Source organism: Scyliorhinus canicula, chromosome 23 (genome assembly GCF_902713615.1).
Source record: "Scyliorhinus canicula chromosome 23, sScyCan1.1, whole genome shotgun sequence".
In the NCBI taxonomy this organism is placed as follows: Eukaryota; Metazoa; Chordata; class Chondrichthyes; order Carcharhiniformes; family Scyliorhinidae; genus Scyliorhinus; species Scyliorhinus canicula.
In genome coordinates this window covers 16,316,202-16,338,785 of record NC_052168.1, presented here as the reverse complement: position 1 = coordinate 16,338,785, position 22,584 = coordinate 16,316,202, and the positions used below count along the sequence as shown (strand labels likewise).

The 22,584-nt window shown below is 56.5% G+C and overlaps 1 protein-coding gene across 1 annotated transcript in view; it reads right to left on the bottom strand.

The window, feature by feature from the left end:
* LOC119956525 (glutamate receptor ionotropic, NMDA 2B-like) overlaps nt 1–22,584 on the bottom strand; it is a 579,238-nt gene that overhangs the window by 337,746 nt on the left and 218,908 nt on the right. Inside the window, exon 3 of the mRNA XM_038783815.1 lies at nt 21,873–22,292. Coding sequence (XP_038639743.1) covers nt 21,873–22,280 — 408 coding nt within the window. The 5' untranslated portion in view covers nt 22,281–22,292. The remainder of the gene's footprint in view (nt 1–21,872; nt 22,293–22,584) is intronic.

Sequence of the window (22,584 nt, the reverse complement as noted above, 5' to 3'; positions counted from 1 at the left end):
CCAGCCTGTCCGACCAAAGGCCAGAGGACCAAATGGGCATGGCTGGTGCCCTCAGGGGTGAGTGGGGTTGGGCAACAGGTACCGACCATGTCAACGTTGCCCACGCCCCAGGAATCTTAAAAATAAAAGTCACCTTCAGTGTCTCAACATATTTCCGTTTGATTGGGGGATCAGAGGTTGGGTGGCCATGATACTTGGAGGCTTGGAACCTTGTGTCAGTTGGTATAGTACCTGGCGGCACACGGCTGGGCTACCTATACTGAGCTGATCCAGCTGTTCACTACGTGGCCGTATCTTGATATCCGAAGTGATTGCTTTGAGTTCCCGTAAGGATCTTGGCCAGCTTTACTATCTGACACTCAATCAAATCCTCCCAGCTTCCATTAACTTCGAATCAATTATAATTCCACAATACTTCACAGTCTGCTGCGTCCTGAATGTAAACTAGCAAAGTCTGTGCAAAGTGTCAAACTTCCCAGTTCATTATCCTCTATAATTTCTGTGCCAGTGAGAAGCTTGAAGAAGAAGAAAAAGTGTGGCTTCGTGTCGTGTATCTAATTGACGGAGCTACTAATTAGCCTTCCCCCCCCCCCTCCCCCCCCCCCCCGCTCATTCTCCATCGACGTACTTCCCAATTATATATCAAATTCCATTTTCAAAGTTACCACTGAATTGGCTACATTCATTCGGTGTTTAGTGTCTCACCTCTGGCTTAGTGGGTCCAGGGCCGGCTCAAGGCACCGGCAACTCGGGCTGTTGCCCGGGGCGCCATGTGCTCGGGGGCGCCAGACTCGGGTCCCGCGCATACGCAGTTGGTCCGGTGCCAACCAGCGCATGCGCGGTGGCCGCCCGCCCCCAGGGCGGCCCCCCGGCTCGGTCCGCCCCCACCCGCTCGGTCCCCCCCCCGCCCCCCTTGGGTCCGCCCCCCCACCCCGCCCTCTGGTCCGCCCGCCCCCTGCGTCCGCCCGCCCCCCCGCGTCCGTCCGCCCCCCGCGTCCGTCCGCCCCCCCCCGCGTGTTCGCCCCCCCTCCCCCCCTCGGGTCCGCCCCTCCTCGGCCCCGCCCCCCCTCGGGTCCGCCCCTCCTCGGCCACCCCACACCGCCCCCCCTCCTCGGCCCCCTCGGCCTCGGTCCCCCCCCTTGGCCTCGGCCCCCCCCCCCCCCCTCGGCCTCGGCCCCGCCCCCCCGACCCCCCCCCCCCCCGGCCCCGCACCCCCGGCCCCGCCCCCCCCCAAGGGCGCCGAAGTTCAGCTTGCCCGGGGCGCCAGCAACCCTAGAGCCGGCGCTGAGTGGGTCACACAGCTGTCTCTGAGACAGAGGTTTCTGGGTTCCACTTTCACCTCGGGGGTTTGCGCACAATAGAGTCAGAGGGCGCGACATGACGGCTTGGTGTTGGGGACGAGGCAATTGAATCACACGAGAGGCCTCGCTTGACTCACACCCTGGGAAAGAAATGAAAATGAAAATGGCTTATTGTCACGAGTAGGCTTCAATGAAGTTACTGTGAAAAGCCCCTAGCCGCCACATTCCGGCGCCTGTCCGGGGAGGCTGGTACGGGAATCGAACCGTGCTGCTGGCCTGCTTGGTCTGCTTTAAAAGCCAGCGATTTAGCTTGGTGAGCTAAACCAGCCCCTAAGCCCCAGACTGCCTGCCCGTCCACTCTATCCATGCCCCTCATAATCTTGTAGACCCCTATCAGATCGCCCCTCAATCCCCGTCATTCCAATGAAAACAGTCCGAGTCTATGCCGAGGGGCAGCAGGGTAGCATGGTGGTTAGCATAAATGCTTCACAGCTCCAGGGTCCCAGGTTCGATTCCCGGCTGGGTCACTATCTGTGTGTAGTCTGCACGTCCTCCCCCTGTGTGCGTGGGTTTCCTCCGGGTGCTCCGGTTTCCTCCCACAGTCCAAAGATGTGCGGGTTAGGTGGATTGGCCATGCTAAATTGCCCATAGTGTCCTAATAAAAGTAAGGTTAAGGGGGGGGGGGTTGTTGGGTTACGGGTATAGGGTGGATATGTGGGTTTGAGTAGGGTGATCATGGCTCGGCACAACATTGAGGGCCGAAGGGCCTGTTCTGTGCTGTACTGTTCTATGTTCTATTCAGCCTTCCGCATAGCTAACACCCTCCAGACCAGGCAAAATCCTGGTAAACCTGCTCTGCACCCTCTCCAAAGCCGCCACGTCCTTCTGGTAGTGTGGCGACCAGAATTGTGCGCAATATTCCAAGTGCGGCCTGACCAAAGGTTCTATGCAACTGTAACATGATTTGCCAGTTTTTATACTCGATGCCCCCTCGATGCTCAATGAAGACAAGCATCCCGTACACTTTCTTGCCTACCTTGTCCACTTATGTTGCCACCTTCAAAGATCTGTGGACCTGCACACGCAGATCTCTCTGATTTTCTATATCCCTACGAGTTTTGCAATTTACGGTATATTTCCCCTCTGTGTTAGACCTACCAAAATGCATTACCTCACATCTCCTCTCATTCTGCTAAACGCCAGCGATTGCAGGCATAAACTACTCTATCTCGCTTCATAAGCTTGAAGACCCAGGAGACTTATTGAAGGTCAAAAGAAACGGCCATTCCGGAAGCATACACACTTCAGGGTCCACATCATGTTCCCGGCTTCGGTCACTGTCTGTGCGGACTCTGCATGTTCTCCCCGTGTGTCTGAGTGGGTTTCCTCCGGGCGCTCCGGTTTCCTCCCACAAGTCCCGAAAGACGTGCTTGTTAGGTGAATTGGACATTCTGAATTCTCCCTCAGTGTACCCGAACAGGCGCCGGAGTGTGGCGACTAGGAGATTTACACAGTAACTTCATTGCAGTGATAATGTAAGCCTACTTGTGACACTAATAAAGATTATAAAAAACCTGTTTTGAGTTATTTGCTACTAGGTCACCACTTTGGGAAGTGGGGAGTCCTTCAACGGGGTGCTGCTGTACCCAGGAGGGCAGGGAGGGCATCGAGGGCTGCCTGGAATGCTGACGTCCAGCTCTGCCACCGTGAGGGACGCCTCTGCCCTCTGATGGTAGAGTGTGAGAGAAATCTGAACCTGGAAAAGTCCCAGTTGGCCTCCATTAACGGGCCTCAATACACTGCTGGCTTCTTTAATCAGTTATCCAACCCACCACACGCATGTGGGCAGCCCTACCACTCCCCATCCCACCTCCGTGAAATTGGATCCGGGCAGGATAGACCTGCGGAACCAGTGTGCAGGCCTGTATCCCTATTTTTCTCACGGTCATCTTAGACGTAGAGCATACAGTGCAGAAGGAGGCCATTCAGCCCATCAAGTCTGCACCGGCTCTTGGCAAGGTCACCGTACTTAAGCCCAAGCTTCCACCCTATCCCCGTAACCCAGTAACCCCACCTAATCTTTTTGAGCACTAAGGGTAATTTATCACGGCCAATCCACCTAACCTGCACATCTTTGGACTGTGGGAGGAAACCGGAGCAGCCGGAGGAAACCTACGCCGGGAGGACATGCAGATTCTGCCCAGACAGTCACCCAAGCCGGGAATCGAACCTGGGACCTCCGAGCTGTGAAGCAACTGTGCTAACCACTGTGCTATCGAGCTGCCCCCATTTCTTTTTTTTTAATAAACAATTTTATTGAGGGATTTTTGGCATATAAAACAATGACATTGTATAGTACCGTACAAAAGGAAAAGCAAGTAACACATAGTGCAATCCACCACTTCATTCGCGCAAGGACCTGCCTAAACCACCCCCCACTCTACACTACCCTGGACCCCACCCCGCTGATGACTAATTCTCCGCGAAGAAGCCAATGAATGGCTGCCACCTCCGGGCGAACCCCGATAGTGAACCTCTCAAGGCGAACTTAACCTTTACTAGACCGAGAAAACTGGCCATGTCCGACAGCCATGCTTCGGTCTTCGGGGGCTTTGAGTCCCTCCATGCCAACAGTATTCGCAATAGTCCGAATATTATAGTACTCTTGTTCCTGAGTGACAAGTTTGAGGGGCTGAATGGCGTACTCTTGTCCCTGAGTGACAAGCGTGAGGGGCTGAATGGCCTACTCTTGTCCCTGAGTGACAAGCGTGAGGGGCTGAATGGCCTACTCTTGTTCCTGAGTGACAAGCTTGGGGACCTTCTCCAGCTTAAAACACTGCTGACAGGGGCTGATTTAGCTCACTGGGCTAAATCGCTGGCTTTTAAAGCAGACCAAGCAGGCCAGCAGCACGGTTCGATTCCCGCATCAGCCTCCCCGGACAGGTGCCGGAATGTGGTGACTAGGGGCTTTTCACAGTAACTTCATTCAAGCCTACTCGTGACAATAAGCGGTTTTCATTTTCATTTCATTATTCCATTCTTTGAGGCATCATGTTGGAGATGGAGGGTGAAGGAAGTCTGGTGTGTGTTGAATTTATCTCGTTCTCAATCAGTTTTGACAACACCTCATTAAAGCTCTGTACTTGCAGATACAGTAAGGTTTAACCTATCTTAGCGAATAGTGATAAAAGCAAATTAAGCTCACACCAACCTGAAGTTGCCTTAATTTGTATTGATGGAAATGTTACAGTGCACAAAATTCATTAGAAATACATTAATCATGACACAAAAATAATTAGATTAACTGAATAGTCAACATGTGAGGAATCGCAAGATAAAATATCACTGATTTTGGCCTTTTGTATTTGCCTTTCAGTGTGGAAACCGGTCAATCAATCCAGATTGCCTACATTGTTGCTTGTGCTCCACACAAACCTGCTTCCACCCCACATAATCTCACACAACTGCAGGCCCTTCTATTCCTTTCTCCCTCATGCACCCTCTGGCTACGTATGCTGTTCCTCTCAGGTATCCCTCGCCACAGAATCACTGACCTCTGGAATACATGCAGTGCGAAGGAGGCCATTTAGCCACAAGCGGAGATCCTGGCCTACAGGTAACTAGTGATCCAGAGCCTCGTGCTCTGGGGGCACAGGTTCAACTTCCACTTTGGCATGAAATTTAAATTCAGGGCGCTTTTCTTTTTTCGTCAATAAATTTAGCGTACTGTGGTAGTCGGTATTAGGGGTATTACGGTACCCAGGTTGAGGCTGTAAGACCATTGGTGTGGGAGGTACCTGAGACAGCAAGATCATTGGTGAAGCCTGCCTGCTGGTTCCGCCCAGTAAGGCGGAGTATAAGAGTCTGTGTCTCCCCAGCTGCTGAATTCTGTACCTGCGCTGCTGGGGGAAACATCTAGTCCAATAAAGCCTTCAATTGTCATCCACTCTCGCTTCGAGAGTTATTGATCGTGCATCAAGTACCCAATTCATTTTTTCCAATTAAGGGGCAATTTAGTGTGGTCAATCCACCTACCCTGCCCATCTTTGGGTTGTGGGAGCAAAACCCACGCAAACACAGGGAGAATGTGCAAACTCCACGCGGACAGTGACCCGGAGCCAGGATCGAACCTGGGACCTCGGCGCCGTGAGGCAGCAATGCTAACCACTGCGCCGCCGTGCTGCCCTGGCTTCAGGGCGCTTTTCAGCGGATAAGTATTAAAGAAAGCTTTTGGGCGTGTTTAGCGGGTGTTTATCGGCAGCTGAAGATTCTCGGAGAATCACCCCGCTCGTCAACGGCACTTTGCCACTTATTTTTGCCTCAGGATGTTTTTACCCGCCTGGACCGCACTCAGATTTCCTGCCGGCCAGCTGACCGGGCCAGCAGGGACGGCTGATCACAGATCGGGGAGCCATTTTGGTCGGCTGCCCCAATCTCCCCACCCCATCCTTGCTTTATTGACACCCCCCCCCCCCCCCCCCCCCGCCTTGTCGAGGACCCTGGGACATCCCCGTTCCAGTTGGCAAGGCTCCCCCCCCCCCCCGGGCCTGACCGTGCCACCCGGGTACCCTAGCAGCATCAGGGTGGCACTGCCAAGGTGCCCGGGTGGCACTTCATGGATGCCAGGCTGGCAGTCCTAAGCTGCCACCGGTGGATTGAGAGGGTACCACCCTGCCCTGTTGCCAATCACCCCAGGGTCTCCAATGACCTGCAGGAACCCCCGGGGTGCCGGTAGGCCTGGTCCACTTTTGTATGAACCAGCACTAAATGGCGCCCTGGCACGGTCTCCCGGGCACAGCTGTCGAGTCCCGGGCGCCGGGTGAATCCGGGGGCGGGATTCTCCAATAATGGGGCTATGTCCTCACTCCAGAGTGGAAATGCGGGCGAATCACTCTGGATTTTCTCCTACCTGCAGAGGGCTAGCAGGCCCCCGGAGTATTCATCGCAGATCCGGCTGCCGATACAGGGCCCTGCACTTCCAGTCGGGGGTCCATGCATGTGCACGGCGGCGGCCTGCGCGGCTACCCCATGCGAGATGGAATACCCACATCACGGACCGGCATCAAAAAGATAGGGCCCCCCCGAGATCGCGCTCGCCCGGGATCGATACCCGGCCGTCTGTCAGGCTCCTCCCCAGTGAAGGGTCTCCCCGCCCCCCCACCAGGGCAGCCGCGGACCAAGTCCGCAGCCTCCACGCCGCGTTCCCAACGGGTGGGACCATGAGAGACCCACGACGTCAGGAACTCTGCCAGTTACACTTGGAGAATCGCTGCGGGGGCCTCTGCGTGGACCGCGCACTCGATTTGCGCCGATTCTCCGGGGACCGGAGAATCGCGGGAGTGGCATCGTGCCGGATTTTGGCATCGACCCCCATTCTCCGCCCCCGCGTGGATCACGATTTTGGCACGGAGGCTCGGAGTATCACGCCTTGGGTATTTGAATGATCCATTCGGCTATTCAAATATGCAGATCTGGATCTCACCCAATGAAGGCAAGACCCAGATCACGCAGGGTGGGAGCGAGTCGACGCCCGGTGCGGAGCCCGATTTGGGGTTCTCGTGCGATTCACCCATTATGCCCGGATCACAGCTGACGCAATGGGTTCACTGAATCGCACCCTCAATAATTTCAATCTGGAATTGAAAGCTCGGCTGATGACCAACTTCATCGATTGGTGAAAAAACCCGTCTGGTTGACTAACACCCTTTAGGGAGGGAAATCCGCTGTCCTGACCCGGTCTGGCCTACACATGACTCCAGTCGCACAACAATGTGTTTGACTCTTAAATTCCCCCTGGAATGGCCTCGCAAGCCACTTAGTTGAGGGGCAATTAGGCAACAAATGCTGGCCTTGCCCACATCCTATGAAAGAATAAAAAGCCAACCCTGTCTTTGGCAAAGGCCTCGAGAGCTAATCTCGCTCCCCATCTTATGCCCGTGTCCATAGAATTCCCTCCTGGAATTGTTTGTGACTCTCATGTTTATACTGGAGGTGAAGCCAAGGTCAAATTTCCACTTTTTGTGTGGACCGGAAGCTCGATTCTATCCTGGTCTCCCAAAGGAAATCATCTTCTCTGCAGCTATCTAGGGGAGGCAGTGGTATGACTGGTATTGACACTGGAACAGTAATCTAGAGGATTAATCCTGCAGTGGAGAAATAAAAATCGGAATTAAAAGTCTAACGATGACCATGAAACCATTGTTGCAAAAACCCATCATGTTCATTAATAACCTGGCCTGGGGCGTCCTGGCCTGACTCCAGGGGCGGGATTCTCCAGGGGTTTCCCGATGGCGTGGGGCTGCCCCACAATGGGAAATCCCACTGACCGGCCGGCGTAACGGGGAATCCCGCCGGCGGGACGTGGCAGAAATGTGGCGGGGCGGAAAATCCAGCCCCAGATCTTTAAATGCCTTCTGAAATGGAGGACCAGCCAATGATGCTCCCACTCTGTAAAACAAACTATTTTAAAACTCATGTCACAATTCAAAAGACCTTGATTAGGTCCCTGCTTAACCTGCTACTTTCTAGAGAAAAGAACGGCAATCTATTCAATCTTCCCTGAAAGTTGTAACTTCTTGTAATACCGCAGAGGAAAGCTGTTGTAAGTGAAGATGGAATTTTTTAATATATATTTGCAACAGTCTGCATAACGCAGCATCTCCCAGTGCAATCCTAGCTGGGGGGACTTGTCTCACCTTGGTCGGGCCTGATTTATACCTTGCTCATAATGAGCCCCAACTCCGCCCCCCTACCTGGACAGCTGGTCCTCCACAAGTCTCACAGGGAGATCAATGATTGTTTCCTCGTGATCCTCATGGGGAGTTATGGTAGTTCTCATTTCTGGTCTCATTCTAGTAAATCTTTTTTGTTTTTTGCACCTTTTCTAATATCCTTTTTAACAATACGGAGGCCCGGAACTGTGCCAGGGTGCAAGGAGGGGACACTGTCAAAGGGGTGGAGCCTGAGAGGGGACATGGCCATGAAAGGGAGAGATTGGGGTGGGGGAGGGCTTGAGGGGGAGGGGGGGGGGGGGGGCATGGAAGGGGGGAGCATGAAAGTGAGTGGAGTGGAGGAAGCGTTCGACGGCCCCATAGCGTTACCGGTGACAGTGATGCCAGCAATGGAGGAGGGTGGGGAGGGAGGGAGTGGGGGGTTGGAGCAGGTGCCTGCGAGTGGGGATGGTGTCTGTGCCGGTCAGTAGGAATGGGGGATGCTGTCGGGTTGTCTGGTGACCAGGACACCAGATCGGCGAGGAGTAGGAATGGGCCAGGCCGACGTCTTTAGATCCCCACTTCAAAACAAATGTTTTGGTAAATTCTTTTTAAAAAAAATAAAATTAGAGGGCCCAATTCGTTTTTTCCAATTAAGGGGCCATTTAGCGTGGCCAATCCACCTACCCTGCACATCTTTGGGTTGTAGTGTAGTATTGTGTGAAGCAAATAATGGCATGATGGGAAAACTAGTCAAGTCTTCTTGGTACAAGTGAATTTAAACTGATTTTCATATAACCTAAGGCCCAGAATACAGAGACAGCCGAGGTCAGCATGTCTTGGGAACTGGGTGACTCTGAGAGTCTAGATAAGGCTTGGAGCTAGAAAGTAGTCTTTATACATAACAAGCTGAACAACAGTCTCTGCCTGTATGTAAACAACTTCTTCCCTTTCTTAAAACAAAGACAAGAAAATGATATGAAACTCAAGTCCCCTAAAGGTCAGAAGGTGACGCCATTGTAACGATTATTACTTATGTTTTACTTTCAATCAAATTCCTGACCAAGCTGTATTCATGTTATCTTGATCCTATAATGTATAAGAATCGCCTTCTTTTCTGTACTATCGCAGACTTGGGACGGACTCCGCAGTTTGTAATTGACTGCTTTCCGACTCCAAGTATCAGCCATATACTGCTAGCAGTCAGTTCAAATTCGGAAATAAAGTTCAGTTTTGCTTTTCTAATGAATGCTGTTTGAATTTCTCTATCACAGTCAAGACGCGGGGAAAATATAAAATACAACAGTAGGGGGGGGTGAGACCCACACAGACACGGGGAGAATGTGCAAACTCCACACGGACAGAGACCCGGGGCTGGGATCGAGCCCGGGTCCTCGGCGCCATGAGGCAGCAGTGCTAACCACTGCGCCACCCTAAATGTGGGTGACTTCAGTGAGAATCCCCACGGGCTCAAAAAAAATTTTCCAAATGTGATCAAATTGCGAATTGATGCGTCACAAATCACCCAACGGGGATTTCACCAGTGAAAAAAAAACCTGGGCGAATTCCTCTGGAAATGAAGCCTTTGTTTTATTTTTTAATTACCTTATTAATATGCATCACAGGGCGGCACGTGGCACAGTGGTTAGCATTGCCACCTACGGCGCTGAGGTCCCAGGTTCAAATCCCGGCTCTGGGTCACTGTGTGGAGTTTGCACATTCTCCCCCTGTTTGCGTGGGTTTCACCCCCCACAGCCCAAAGGTGTGCAGGTGAGGTGGATTGGCCACACTAAATTGGCACTTAATAGGAAAATAAATAATTGGGTACTCTAAATTTAAAAAAAAATTAATATGCATCACGCTAGTTTTAGTGATCTATGTGTCTGTAACCTTCAGATCGCTCTGTTCATCTATTTTAGACTCTTATATTTTTCCCAGGAGTACCTGGCCTCCTTATCCTTCCAAATTACACCACCTCGGACTTGTTTATGCCGCTATTCTGCACATATAATCTGAGCTGTAAAATATAGCTCGCATAAACTTGGATTTAATGTGTATTTGTGTATTTCACTGCACAGTGATTTTTTTTTCCCCATTGAATGAGCATGACTCTTCAATTTAATTGCTGTGGATCTGGAGTCACATGGTGGCCAGATAGGATAGGCTTCAGTGAACCAGGCGGTTTTTGACAACAATGGTTGGACTTTATGGGCGGAATTCTCCTCAACGGCCGACGCCGTCGTGAAACCGGAGTGTTTCACGACGGCGTCGGAGGCCGCTCCTCGCCCCCTATTCTCCTCCCCCCGGGGGGCTAGGTGCGCATGCGCGGTTGCCGTCTTCTCCTCCGCTGCCCCGCAAGACGTGGCGGCGTGATCTTGCGGCGCGGTGGAGGGGAAAGAGTGCGTCTCTTGGAGACGCCGGCCCGACGATCGGTGGGCACCTATCGCGGGCCAGTCCCCTCCCGAGCACGGCCGTGGTGCTCGATCCCCTCTCTGCCCCCCACAGGCCCCAAACTTACCTTTCGCGCTATGTTCACGCCGGCAGCGACCAGGTGTGGTTGCCGCCGGCGTGAACGGGTCAGGAACGGCAGGCCGCTCGGCCCATCCGGGCCGGAGAATCGCGGGTCGGCGTGAAAAACTGCACGCCATTTTGGGGGGGGGGGGGAGAATCGCGGGGGGTGCCAGACCGGCCCACCCACGATTCTCCCACCCAGCCTGGGGAGCGGAGAATCGCGCCCTATAAGTCTAGATTTTTATTGAATTCAAATTTCACCATCTGCCGTGGTGGGATTTGAACCTGGGTCCCCACAGCATTACCCTGGGTCTCTGGATATCGTCCAATGACATAACACTACACACAATACCACTGCACCACTGGCTCCCTTTAATGGTCAAGGTTTGATGACTATAGTTACATACCATCCTGGTGCATCATGGGACCATATGACAGGGTTCAACAACCAGAAGCCCGACGCTATTGGCCACAGCTTCTGCAGTGTGACAATTGAGTAATATCAGGTCATGGCTGGCTGTGCCCCCAAAGAGAGTCATTGCAACACATATGAAGGCCATTGGGTCCATGCTGGCTGACGTGGAGCAATCGCTCAATCCCAATCGCCTGCTGGGAGTTTACTTCTCTCAAGAGCCCGTTCAATATCCATTTTTTAAATCATTCGTCATCTCCGCAGCCTCCACCCTTGTTTCCAGCGGGTAAACAGGTCCTTGCACACATTCCACCCCCCCCCCCCCCCCCCCCCCCCCGCCACCACACCTCCCCCCGCATAATAACAGACGGTTATTGCCTGTAGCGTCAGCTTTATCTTGCCGACCTTATCCGAACCTGTCACAGTCATGTACATCTGGATCAAATCCCCCCCCCCCTCTTCAATCTCCTTCGTTCTGAGGAGAGCGACCTTGGTTTCCCCAACCTAATCTTGTGGCTAAAATCCCCCGTGTCACTGGAGCCATTCCTGAAAATCTCCTCCGCACCCTTTCCGGGCCCCATGCATCCGTCAGAGGAAGCACTTTGGGCCGGACCCCCCCCCCCTCCGGCCCCCCTCCACCGACCCCGGCAGCGTGTTTTGTGGAGGTGGCACGCCCTTGGCCGAGGGTGGGATCTTCCCGTGCCTGTCAATGGGGTTTCCCATTGTTTACACCCTCTGCCGCTGGGGAACCTGCGCGGTGGGGGGGGGGGGGGGGGTCGCTGTCATCAGGACCGGAGCATTCTACCGGCGGGAATGGCGAGAAAATCCCATACATAAAATCGGAGGAAGGGATTATCCGGGGCCTCATGCACCCCCACCTTAAGCTGCCACGATGACCCCGCTTTTTATTCCCTTGGCGGGTAGCTCGAGTCGAGAAATTTCTCGCTCTCCACACTCGTGTTGGGGGGGGGGGGTTGAGAAAGTTCCCCGAATGGAACGGTCCCAATTCCCGGCAGGTATGGGACGCCCCCCACCCACCCCACATAGCGTCTCATATCCTCCGTGACATATCATGGGCGGGATTCTCCGATGGCGAGTCAGAGTGTCCGCGCCGTCGTCAACGCTGTCGCGTTTCACGACGGCCCTAACGGGCCGCCGGCAGCATCGAAGGGGCCAGCAGCGGGGCCGCGAGACACGCGGTGGGCGTGGCTCCAGATCAGCGCCGACATTGCGCGACACCCAGACGACACGGCGTCGCGTCATTTTATGTGCGCGATCCACGCACAGGCCCCGACACAGAGAGATGGCTGCGCCCCGCCGTGCCGGCTCCCAGGTTCCAGGTCAATGGCCTGGGAAATGAAAATGAAAATCGCTTTATTGTCACGAGTAGGCTTCAATGAAGTTACTGTGAAAAGCCCCTAGTCGCCACATTCCGGCGCCTGTTCGGGGAGGCTGGTACGGGAATCGAACCGTGCTGCTGGCCTGCTTGGTCTGCTTTAATAGCCAGCGATTTAGCCCAGTGAGCTAAACCAGCCCCTCTGGTCCAGCAGAGACACTGCTGGACGGCGTGGAAGAGCGGAGGGCGATCCTGTGCCCACGACGTGGCCACCGGCACCCGGCCAGCACAGTCAGGTGCAGCTGGCGTGACGTGGGCATCGCCGTTAGCGCTGTGGGGCACTCCCCACGCTCGGGTGAGCAGTCCCGCAAGAAGCTCCACAACCTCACGAGGGCAGCCAGGGTAAGTACCCCGAGAGTTCCCCCCCCCACCACGTGCCCACGCAGGAGGGGGGCACCACGCACCACACGACCCACATGGGCACCACACCCCCTTGTGAGCTTCCATGGCGTGGTGCCCAGTGCCCCCCACCCCAGTCATAATGTTGCCAACATCTACGCGTCTTGCTGCTGTTCACGTAACTCTGATGCAACCCCCCCCCCCCCCCCCCCCGCAGGATAGGACAGCCCACAACCATCGTGACTGTACAAGAATCGAAGGGGGATCACCTGTTCTGCACCCCCTCGCCATCCATGAGCAGAGGGCTCTGGACCTCACTGGGAGAGCCGCCACCCGGGAGGTAGCGCCATGCCAGAGCGGAGGCACAGCAGCGAGCGAGACTCCCCTGCCTGGCTACACTCCCTCAGCCCCTCCCCTCACACTCCCCTCACACCACCCCCTCACACTGCCCCCTCCACCCCCTCACACTCCACCCCCTCACACTGCCCCCTCCACCCCCTCACACTGCACCCCCTCACACTGCCCCCTCCACCCCCTCACACCCCCCTCACACTGCCCCCCTCACATTTCCCCCTCCACACCCTCACACTGCCCCCCTTCACATTGCCCCCTCCAACTCCTAAACCCCCCCTCACACTGCACCCCCTCACATTGCCCCCTCCAACCCCTAAACCCCCCCACACTCCACCCCCTCACACTGCCCCCTCCACCCCCTCACACCCCCCTCACACTCCACCCCCTCACACTGCCCCCTCCACCCCCCACATTGCCACCTTCACCCCCAAACCCCACCCACACTGCACCCCCTCACACTGCCCCCTCCACCCTCTCACACTGCCCCCCTCACATTGCCCCCGCCAACCCCTAACTCCCCCCTCACACTGCACCCCCTCACATTGCCCCCTCCAACCCCCTCACATTGCCCTCTCCAACCCCTAAACCCCCCCCACACTCCATCCGCTCACTCTGCCCCCTCCACCCCCTCACACCCCCTCACACTGCCCCCTCCACCCCCTCACACTGCACCCCCTCACATTGCCCCCTCCAACCCCTAAACCCCCCCTCACACTCCACCCCCTCACACTGCCCCCTCCAATCCCTCACACTGCACCCCCTCACATTGCCCCCTCCAACCCCTAAACCCCCCCTCACACTCCACCCCCACACACTGCCCCCTCCACCCCCTCACACTGCACCCCCTTACATTGCCCCCTCCAGCCCCTAAACCCCCCCCTCACACTCCACCTCCTCACATTGCCCCCTCACACTGCACCCCCTCACATTGCCCCCTCCAACTCCTAACTCCCCCCTCACACTGCCCCCTCACATTGCCCCCTCCACCCCCTCACACTGCACCCCCTTACATTGCCCCCTCCAGCCCCTAAACCCCCCCTCACACTCCACCTCCTCACATTGCCCCCTCACACTGCACCCCCTCACATTGCCCCCTCCAACCCCTAACTCCCCCCTCACACTGCCCCCCTCACATTTCCCCCTCCAACCCCTAACTCCCCCCTCACACTGCCCCCCTCACATTGCCCCCTCCAACCCCTAAACCCTCCCCCCACACTCCACCCCTTCACTCTGCTCCCTCCACCCCCTCACCCCCCCCTCCCCCCCTCCCACACCCGACGCCGCGTGTCTAACAATACATGCTATATTGTGTATGCCAGGGCCAGCCGCCGATCGTCTCGGAGCCTCTCTGACAAGCCACCGCCATCCATGTCCACGTCCATCCACCCAAAGGGACGCACACCAGGGAGGGGAAGGAAGACGGACAGGAGGTCCCTTGTCCGAAGCCGGGACAAAGAAACCGGACGCACAGGGGACCGACACAAACGACACTGACGAACACAGGACGGACAGTCAGGACACTGACGGCCATTAGACAGCCGAAGAGAGGACGGAGAGCCAGGACAATGACGGGCAGAGGACGGAGAGCCAGGACAGTGACGGGCAGAGGACGGAGAGCCAGGACGGTGACGGGCAGAGGACGGAGAGCCAGGACAGTGACGGACAGAGGACGGAGAGCCAGGACAATGACGGGCAGAGGACGGAGAGCCAGGACAGTGACGGCCAGAGGACGGAGAGCCAGGACGGTGACGGGCAGAGGACGGAGAGCCAGGACAGTGACGGACAGAAGACGGAGAGCCAGGACAGTGACGGACAGAGGACTGAGAGCCAGGACAGTGACGGGCAGAGGACGGAGAGCCAGGACAGTGACGAACGGAGAACGGAGAGCCAGGACAGTGACGCGCAGAGGACGGAGAGCCAGGACAGTGACGGACAGAGGACGGAGAGCCAGGACAGTGACGGGCAGAGGACGGAGAGTCAGGACAGTGACGGACAGAGGACGGAGAGCCAGGACAGTGACGGGCAGAGGACGGAGAGCCAGGACGGTGACGGGCAGAGGACGGAGAGCCAGGACAGTGACGGGCAGAGGACGGAGAGCCAGGACAGTGTCGGGCAGAGGACGGAGAGCCAGGACAGTGACGGGCAGAGGACGGAGAGCCAGGACAGTGACGGACAGAGGACGGAGAGCCAGGACAGTGACGGCCAGAGGACGGAGAGCCAGGACAGTGACGGGCAGAGGACGGAGAGCCAGGACAGTGATGGGCAGAGGACGGAGAGCCAGGACAGTGACGGGCAGAGGACGCAGAGCCAGGAGAGTGACGGGCAGAGGACGGGGACTCTGGACAGTGATGGGCAGAGGACGGAGAGCCAGGACAGTGACGGGCAGAGGACGGAGAGCCAGGACAGTGACGGGCAGAGGACGGAGAGCCAGGACAGTGACGGACAGAAGACGGAGAGCCAGGACAGTGACGGACAGAGGACGGAGAGCCAGGACAGTGACGGGCAGAGGACGGAGAGCCAGGACAGTGACGAACGGAGAACGGAGAGCCAGGACAGTGACGCGCAGAGGACGGAGAGCCAGGACAGTGACGGACAGAGGACGGAGAGCCAGGACAGTGACGGGCAGAGGACGGAGAGTCAGGACAGTGACGGGCAGTGAACGGGGACTCTGGACAGTGACGGGCAGAGGACGGAGAGTCAGGACAGTGACGGACGGAGGACGGAGAGCCAGGACAGTGACGGGCAGAGGACGGACAGCCAGGACAGTGACGGGCAGAGGACGCAGAGCCAGGACAGTGATGGGCAGAGGACGGACAGCCAGGACAGTGACGGGCAGAGGACGGAGAGCCAGGACAGTGACGGGCAGAGGACGGAGAGCCAGGACAGTGACGGGCAGAGGACGCAGAGCCAGGACAGTGACGGGCAGAGGACGGAGAGCCAGGACAGTGACGGACAGAGGACGGAGAGCCAGGACAGTGACGGGTAGAGGACGGAGAGCCAGGACAGTGACGGGCAGAGGACGCAGAGCCAGGACAGTGACGGGCAGAGGACGCAGAGCCAGGACAGTGACGGACAGAGGACGGAGAGCCAGGACAGTGATGGGCAGAGGACGGAGAGCCAGGACAGTGATGGGCAGAGGACGGAGAGCCAGGACAGTGACGGGCAGAGGACGGAGAGCCAGGACAGTGATGGGCAGAGGACGGAGAGCCAGGACAGTGACGGGCAGAGGACGGAGAGCCAGGACAGTGACGAGCAGAGGACAGGGACTCTGGACAGTGACGGACGGAGGACGGGGACTCTGGACAGTGAAGGGCAGAGGACGGAGAGCCAGGACAGTGACGGACAGAGGACGCAGAGCCAGGACAGTGACGGGCAGAGGACGGAGAGCCAGGACAGTGACGGGCAGAGGACGGAGAGCCAGGACAGTGACGGACAAAGGATGGAGAGCCAGGACAGTGATGGGCAGAGGACGGAGAGCCAGGACAGTGACGGGCAGAGGACGGAGAGCCAGGACAGTGATGGGCAGAGGACGGAGAGCCAGGACAGTGACGGGCAGAGGACGGAGAGCCAGGACAGTGACGGGCAGAGGACGGAGAGCCAGGACAGTGACGGGCAGAGGACGGAGAGCCAGGACCGTGACTGGCAGAGGATGGAGAGCCAGGACAGTGACGGACAGAGGACGGAGAGCCAGGACAGTGACGGGCAGAGGACGGAGAGCCAGGACAGTGACGGGCAGAGGACGGAGAGCCAGGACAGTGACGGGCAGAGGACGGAGAGCCAGGACAGTGACGGGCAGAGGACGGAGAGCCAGGACAGTGACGGGCAGAGGACGCAGAGCCAGGACGGTGACGGGCAGAGGACGGAGAGCCAGGACAATGACGGGCAGAGGACGGAGAGCCAGGACAGTGACGGGCAGAGGACGGAGAGCCAGGACAGTGTCGGGCAGAGGACGGAGAGTCAGGACAGTGACGGACAGAGGGCGGAGAGCCAGGACAGTGACGGGCAGAGGACGGAGAGTCAGGACAGTGACGGACAGAGGACGGGGACTCTGGACAGTGATGGACAGAGGACGGGGACTCTGGACAGTGACGGACAGAGGACGGGGACACTGGACAGTGACGGGCAGAGGACGGCCAGATGATGGACAGACCGGACAAGGCCTCTCACATGCGCCGGGGATAACGTCCATCGGTCCCAGGCTCGAGCCAGGAGACCCCAGACCTGGGGTCCGATGAGGACATGGACCTTGCATCACTGCTGTCACCCACAGCCTCCACCATCGCAGATAGCCTCACCTCAGTTGGGCACATTAGTGATGAGGCTTCTGGGACACTGACTGGTGTGTACCACACAGCTGAGCCAGAACAGCAGGTGGAGGTAGGAGCAGCCGAGGGGCTGGACCGTCGGAGGGCAGCCCAGCCCCAGCACCCAGCTGCCTCCCAGACAGTTCCCGCGTTCCTGGACTTACCAGACCGACCTACAGACCCGATGCGTTTGGAAACCCAGGGAGTGGACAATGGGATGACGGCCGCCTTCCAGCATCTGCAGACGCAGTTGGAGGAGTCCATCCGCGTCCAGGAGCAGGGAGTGGTAGCGGTCATGGCTGCCACCCAGGCCGACACCGCACGGGTGGCGTGCGCGGTGGAGGTAATGGGGGCAACGGTTTCGGCCATGGGTCAGGTTCTGCAAGGCGTGGGGCTTCATGTGCACGCTTCATCCATGGCGCAGGACAGGGCTGCCCTCTCACAGGCAGCCATGTCCCAGAGCCAGCTGGACATTGCCACCGTGCTCCGGGGTCTGGCCGAGTCTCAGCAGGCCATCGCTGAGAGCATTGGCGGCCTTGCGCACGTGCTGGATGGTGGCGCACAAGCCCAGAGGGAGGTTGCACAGTCCCTGACAGGGATCCATGCCGGGCCGCCCCAGGAAACGCGCACCGACGGGGAGCCAAGTCGCAGGGTAGGAGTCTCAGCAGTCCGCCTCCACTCCTGCTGTACCGTCTGGGGAAACACCAAGGCGTAGTGGTAGGGCCCGTAAGGCAAAGACGTTCAACACGTAGTATGTTGGCACGGGTGCAGGGCACAGCGTAGTTATGGGGGCTCGGGCACTGGTATGTGAATGTCACGATTAAAGTCACTGTTACACCAAACCTAGCTGCCTCTGTGCTATGTCCGGTGCCTGAGGGGTCATGAAGGGGACCGAGTGGCGCTGGGGTCGAAGTTCGGTACAACGGTGAGGCAGGGTGTGTGTCCCCCCCCCCCCCCCCCCCAACCCCCCGTCATCCTCGGAACACCGACGCCAGCTACCCCACATGGCCATGTGATGGAGTGTCCGTGACGCATACAGGGACCACCCAGGTGGAGAGTGTAGCTGTGGCCATGAGCCAGACATTGGCTAACGATCCGGAGCTCACAGCTCATCGCAAAGCGGGTTGTCATCATCCAACATGGCACTGATCACACCCACTTACACAAGCAATCGTGTGAGACCATCCCGTTGTGCCGCAGGTGTACGGTGCTGTGAATGTGGCGGTGTGGGAGCTAGGGTTGTCGGATGGTGTAGGAGGTGGGGGGGGGGGGTGCTGGGTGGCGCGTTCGGGCGGAACGGTGGTGCAAGTGCCTGTGCTCAGTGATGCCCTCCCCCTAGTTGGTGGAACTTGCGGCGATCAACGCCTCGCGTGCTCACTCGCCAAGCCGGTGGCGTTAGAACATAGAACAGTACAGCACAGAACAGGCCCTTCGGCCCTCAATGTTGTGCCGAGCCATGATCACCCTACTCAAACCCACGTATCCACCCTATACCCGTAACCCAACAACCCCCCCCTTAACCTTACTTTTATTAGGACACTACGGGCAATTTAGCATGGCCAATCCACCTAACCCGCACATCTTTGGACTGTGGGAAGAAACCGGAGCACCCGGAGGAAACCCACGCACACACGGGGAGGACGTGCAGACTCCGCACAGACAGTGACCCAGCCGGGAATCGAACCTGGGACCCTGGAGCTGTGAAGCATTTATGCTAACCACCATGCCACCCTGCTGCCCCCATCCTCTACCCTGCCCCTACCCTGTGCATCCTCCCGGCCTTATCCAGCCCCCATGTCGTATCTGTGCCCCCCCCCCCCTCCCCATCCTCCTCCTCATGTACAGCTGCATCGCCCTTATCGGGCTCCCCCTGTGCCTCCTCCTCCAGGACATCGCCCCTCTCCTGGGCTATGTTGTGCAGGACGCAGGAGACAACAACAATGCGGCCGACCCACTCTGAATGGTGGCGATTCTCCCAAACGGCGCAGCATGGGAGAATCCCGTCCCGTGATCCCCCCGCCCACACACACCCTTTGCCCTTACACCCTCCATGCCAACTCATCCAGTATCCACCATGAGCAGACCTCAGGGGCAATGCTGAGATGAAATAAAACTTGAAATATCTAAGACTTCATTATATATTAAAGAAACATTCCTCCGTTCATGAAAGCCAATTCAATACATTTAAATCCCCTCAAGTACTTATAAAAACAAACATTTGTATTCATAACATCACATGAAACAGTTAATCCTTTAATAACCTCCTTGAGCTGTCAATCAAACTGTCAACTTATAACCGCCCCACCTGCTATGATAAAGATATGTCAGCAAACAGCTATTGAAACAGTTAGACGAGGGTTTATTTTCAACTCTCACAGGCACAGGAAGTTTTTTTTTTCCCAATCTTTGTAAGGGTCTGGCCATTTCAGAAGCCTGACAGCTTGACAGCACCACTGGCCTTATTTGTTCTTCAAAAGCATTTCCCATTTCTCTAAAGACTTGCAACTCCCTTCGGGCACGGAGAAATGGGTCTGTTTGATCTCAGCGCTAAATTCAAATGGCCAGCCTGAGCTCTGGATCACCATGTGTGCGAGTTCCATCTTGGCCCCACTCGACACCGCGATGAAAATATGAACTGTTGGAAATGGGAAGGAGGGCTTCCATACCGGGGTCATGCCCGCCATTTTGGAAGGTTCTTGGAGTCTCCTGGATTCAGTGAAAATCCAGCACCTTTGGAAAACCACTGAATTGTTTCCTTAGATGGGGAGAGTGGAGGACGTGCATTTCGAACGGAGGGACCATAAACATGCAACGGCCAAGAAAACCAATGGGGCGGCTTTGCTCCTTAATCGACATAAAATCAAGTCATGCAGGAGGTTAGCACATCACTACCTCTGCTTGAAATCCAGTCTTAAGAGGTGGAATATATTACTCCTCTTTGTCTTGGCTGCCAAGGTCTGTCGAGTTTGAGTGGTCCCAACACACAGAGCAGGATTTTCCACCCTTTCCCGGCCATCCCCTCCCCTGGCACAGTGTGGGCGCGATTCTCCGCCCCCCACGACGGGTCGGAGAATAGCGGGAGGGCCTTCCCAACATTTTTACCGCCCTCCCGCTATTCTCCCCCCCCCCCCCGCCCAACTCCCGACACAAATCGCTGCCGCCGTTTTTTTACGGCCGGCAGCGATTCACAGCTGATAGATGGGCCGAAGTCCCAGCCCTTTACGCTGTTTTTACGAACGGCAAACACACCTGGTCTGGCCGTTCGTAAAAACGGCGGGAACAACTCGCTTTTTATAACCATGGCACCGATTGGCACGGCAGTACCACGGCCGTGCCAGGGGTGCCATGGGCCCGCGATCGGTGGGCACCGATCGCGGGCAGCGGGCCCGATGCCCGCGCACTATTTCTCCTTCGGCCGCCCCGCCGTATCCATTCGCGGGGCGGCTGAGGGGCATCCTGGCCCGCGCATGCGCGGGTTTCGCGCAAATACGTCCTGGCCCGCGCATGCGCGGCTGACGTCATATGACGCATCAGCCGGCGCTAACTCCGGCAAGCGGGCTTAACGAAATTCGTTAAGCCCGTGATGCCGGAGCTTACGGCGTCGGGCTGCTAGCCCCGACCGGGGACCAGAATCGGTTCCCGGTCGGGAAGGGGGGCGCTGGCGTCAAACCTTACGATTTCTCCTGTTTTGGGAGAATCGCGCCCAGTGTTTTGGGCTGGGGCGACACCTACCATTGGCTGGCGGCGGGAGCTTTCAGTTCCGCCACTGTCAACGGGGTTTCCCGTTGATCCCACCCTCCGCCGCCAGGGGGACCCGTGGGAACGATCGGAGAGTCCCGCCCAAATTCTCAGGAAAAGAAAGCTGCCAGGACAAATTACAACCTACAGCAAGGAAGGAGGCCATGCATCCCATTGTGCTAATGTTTTCTCTTTGAACGAGGTATCCAGTTAGTCAAACTACTCTACTCTTTTCCCATAGCCTTAGGAATGCCCCCTCTTCAAGCGTATATCCAATTCCATTCTTTTTTTAAATAAATTTAGAGTGCCCAATTAATTTTTTTCCCATTAAGGGGCAATTTAGCGTGTTCAATCCACCTACCCTGCATCTCTTTGGGTTGTGGGGGGTGAAACCCACGCAGACACGGGGAGAATGTGCAAACTCCACACGGACAGTGGCCCAGCGCCGGGACTGAACCTGGGATCTTGGCGCGGTGAGGCAGCAATGCTAACCACTGCGCCACCGTGCTGCCCTCCAATTCCATTCTAAAAGTTACCACTGAATCTGCTTCCACCACCACCGTTTCAGTCTGTGCATTCCAACACAAAACTGGGAGGCTAGCGGAGAAAGTGGAAACAATTCATGGAGCCGAAAACAGAGATCTTCCATGGCTGGTAACTGAGGCAGGGACTCAGCGATGGTGAGAAGGGAGAGCTTGTGTCCTGATCTCACACCTACTCATTGTTTGAAATGGGGTGCCGATCGGAGAAAGAAGAGCCCTTTTCCCAGCAATCAGCCACTCGAACAGGGGAAAAGCCAGTTCCTACCTTGTCGGCCATTATCATCGAGGAACCGCCATGTATTCCAAGAATCGGGATCATAGTCTGAGCTGAAATAAAATCCAAAATTTCTGCAATGGACTCATGATCCGTGTCGTCCCCAAAAACCACACCGTGCATTTTCATCCCCGACATGAGGTCGCAAACGCGGGTAATGATGCTCTTGGGGTCGGTCTCGTTGACGGTCACCTGCACCACGTTGGGGTCAATGGGCAAATGTTGGAAATCATCTTTGTTCAAAACATCTTTGATGTCCATCTCGCAGGACGTGCCGCCGAGGATCACGGCAATGTTCAGGGTAGGGTGGCTTTTCAAAATTCCTTTCGCCCAATCCGCATGCGACGCGAGTATCAATAAAATCTTCAGGAGTTGCAAGCCCATGTGCCTCATCTTCATTGAGTTTAATCCCTGCAATAGATAATCAGAGCCTCGGGTCAAAGAATACGCCAGGTCTTAATCACACAGCAATACAATGCAATGACCTGTATTGGTAATTACTCCTGCTAACCCCCCCCCCCCAACGGACAATCTGGTCAAATCTGCACCCCTATCAGAGGCTTCTTCCATGACCAATAAATGCTCCACACCAGGCCTTGTTGGCTAAGGCTGGCTTTGTGAAACCTACAGGAGGGAGAAAATAAATGTGTACCCTCAATGAACTACACACTCAAATCTGAGTATTGAGAATTTATCGACCAAT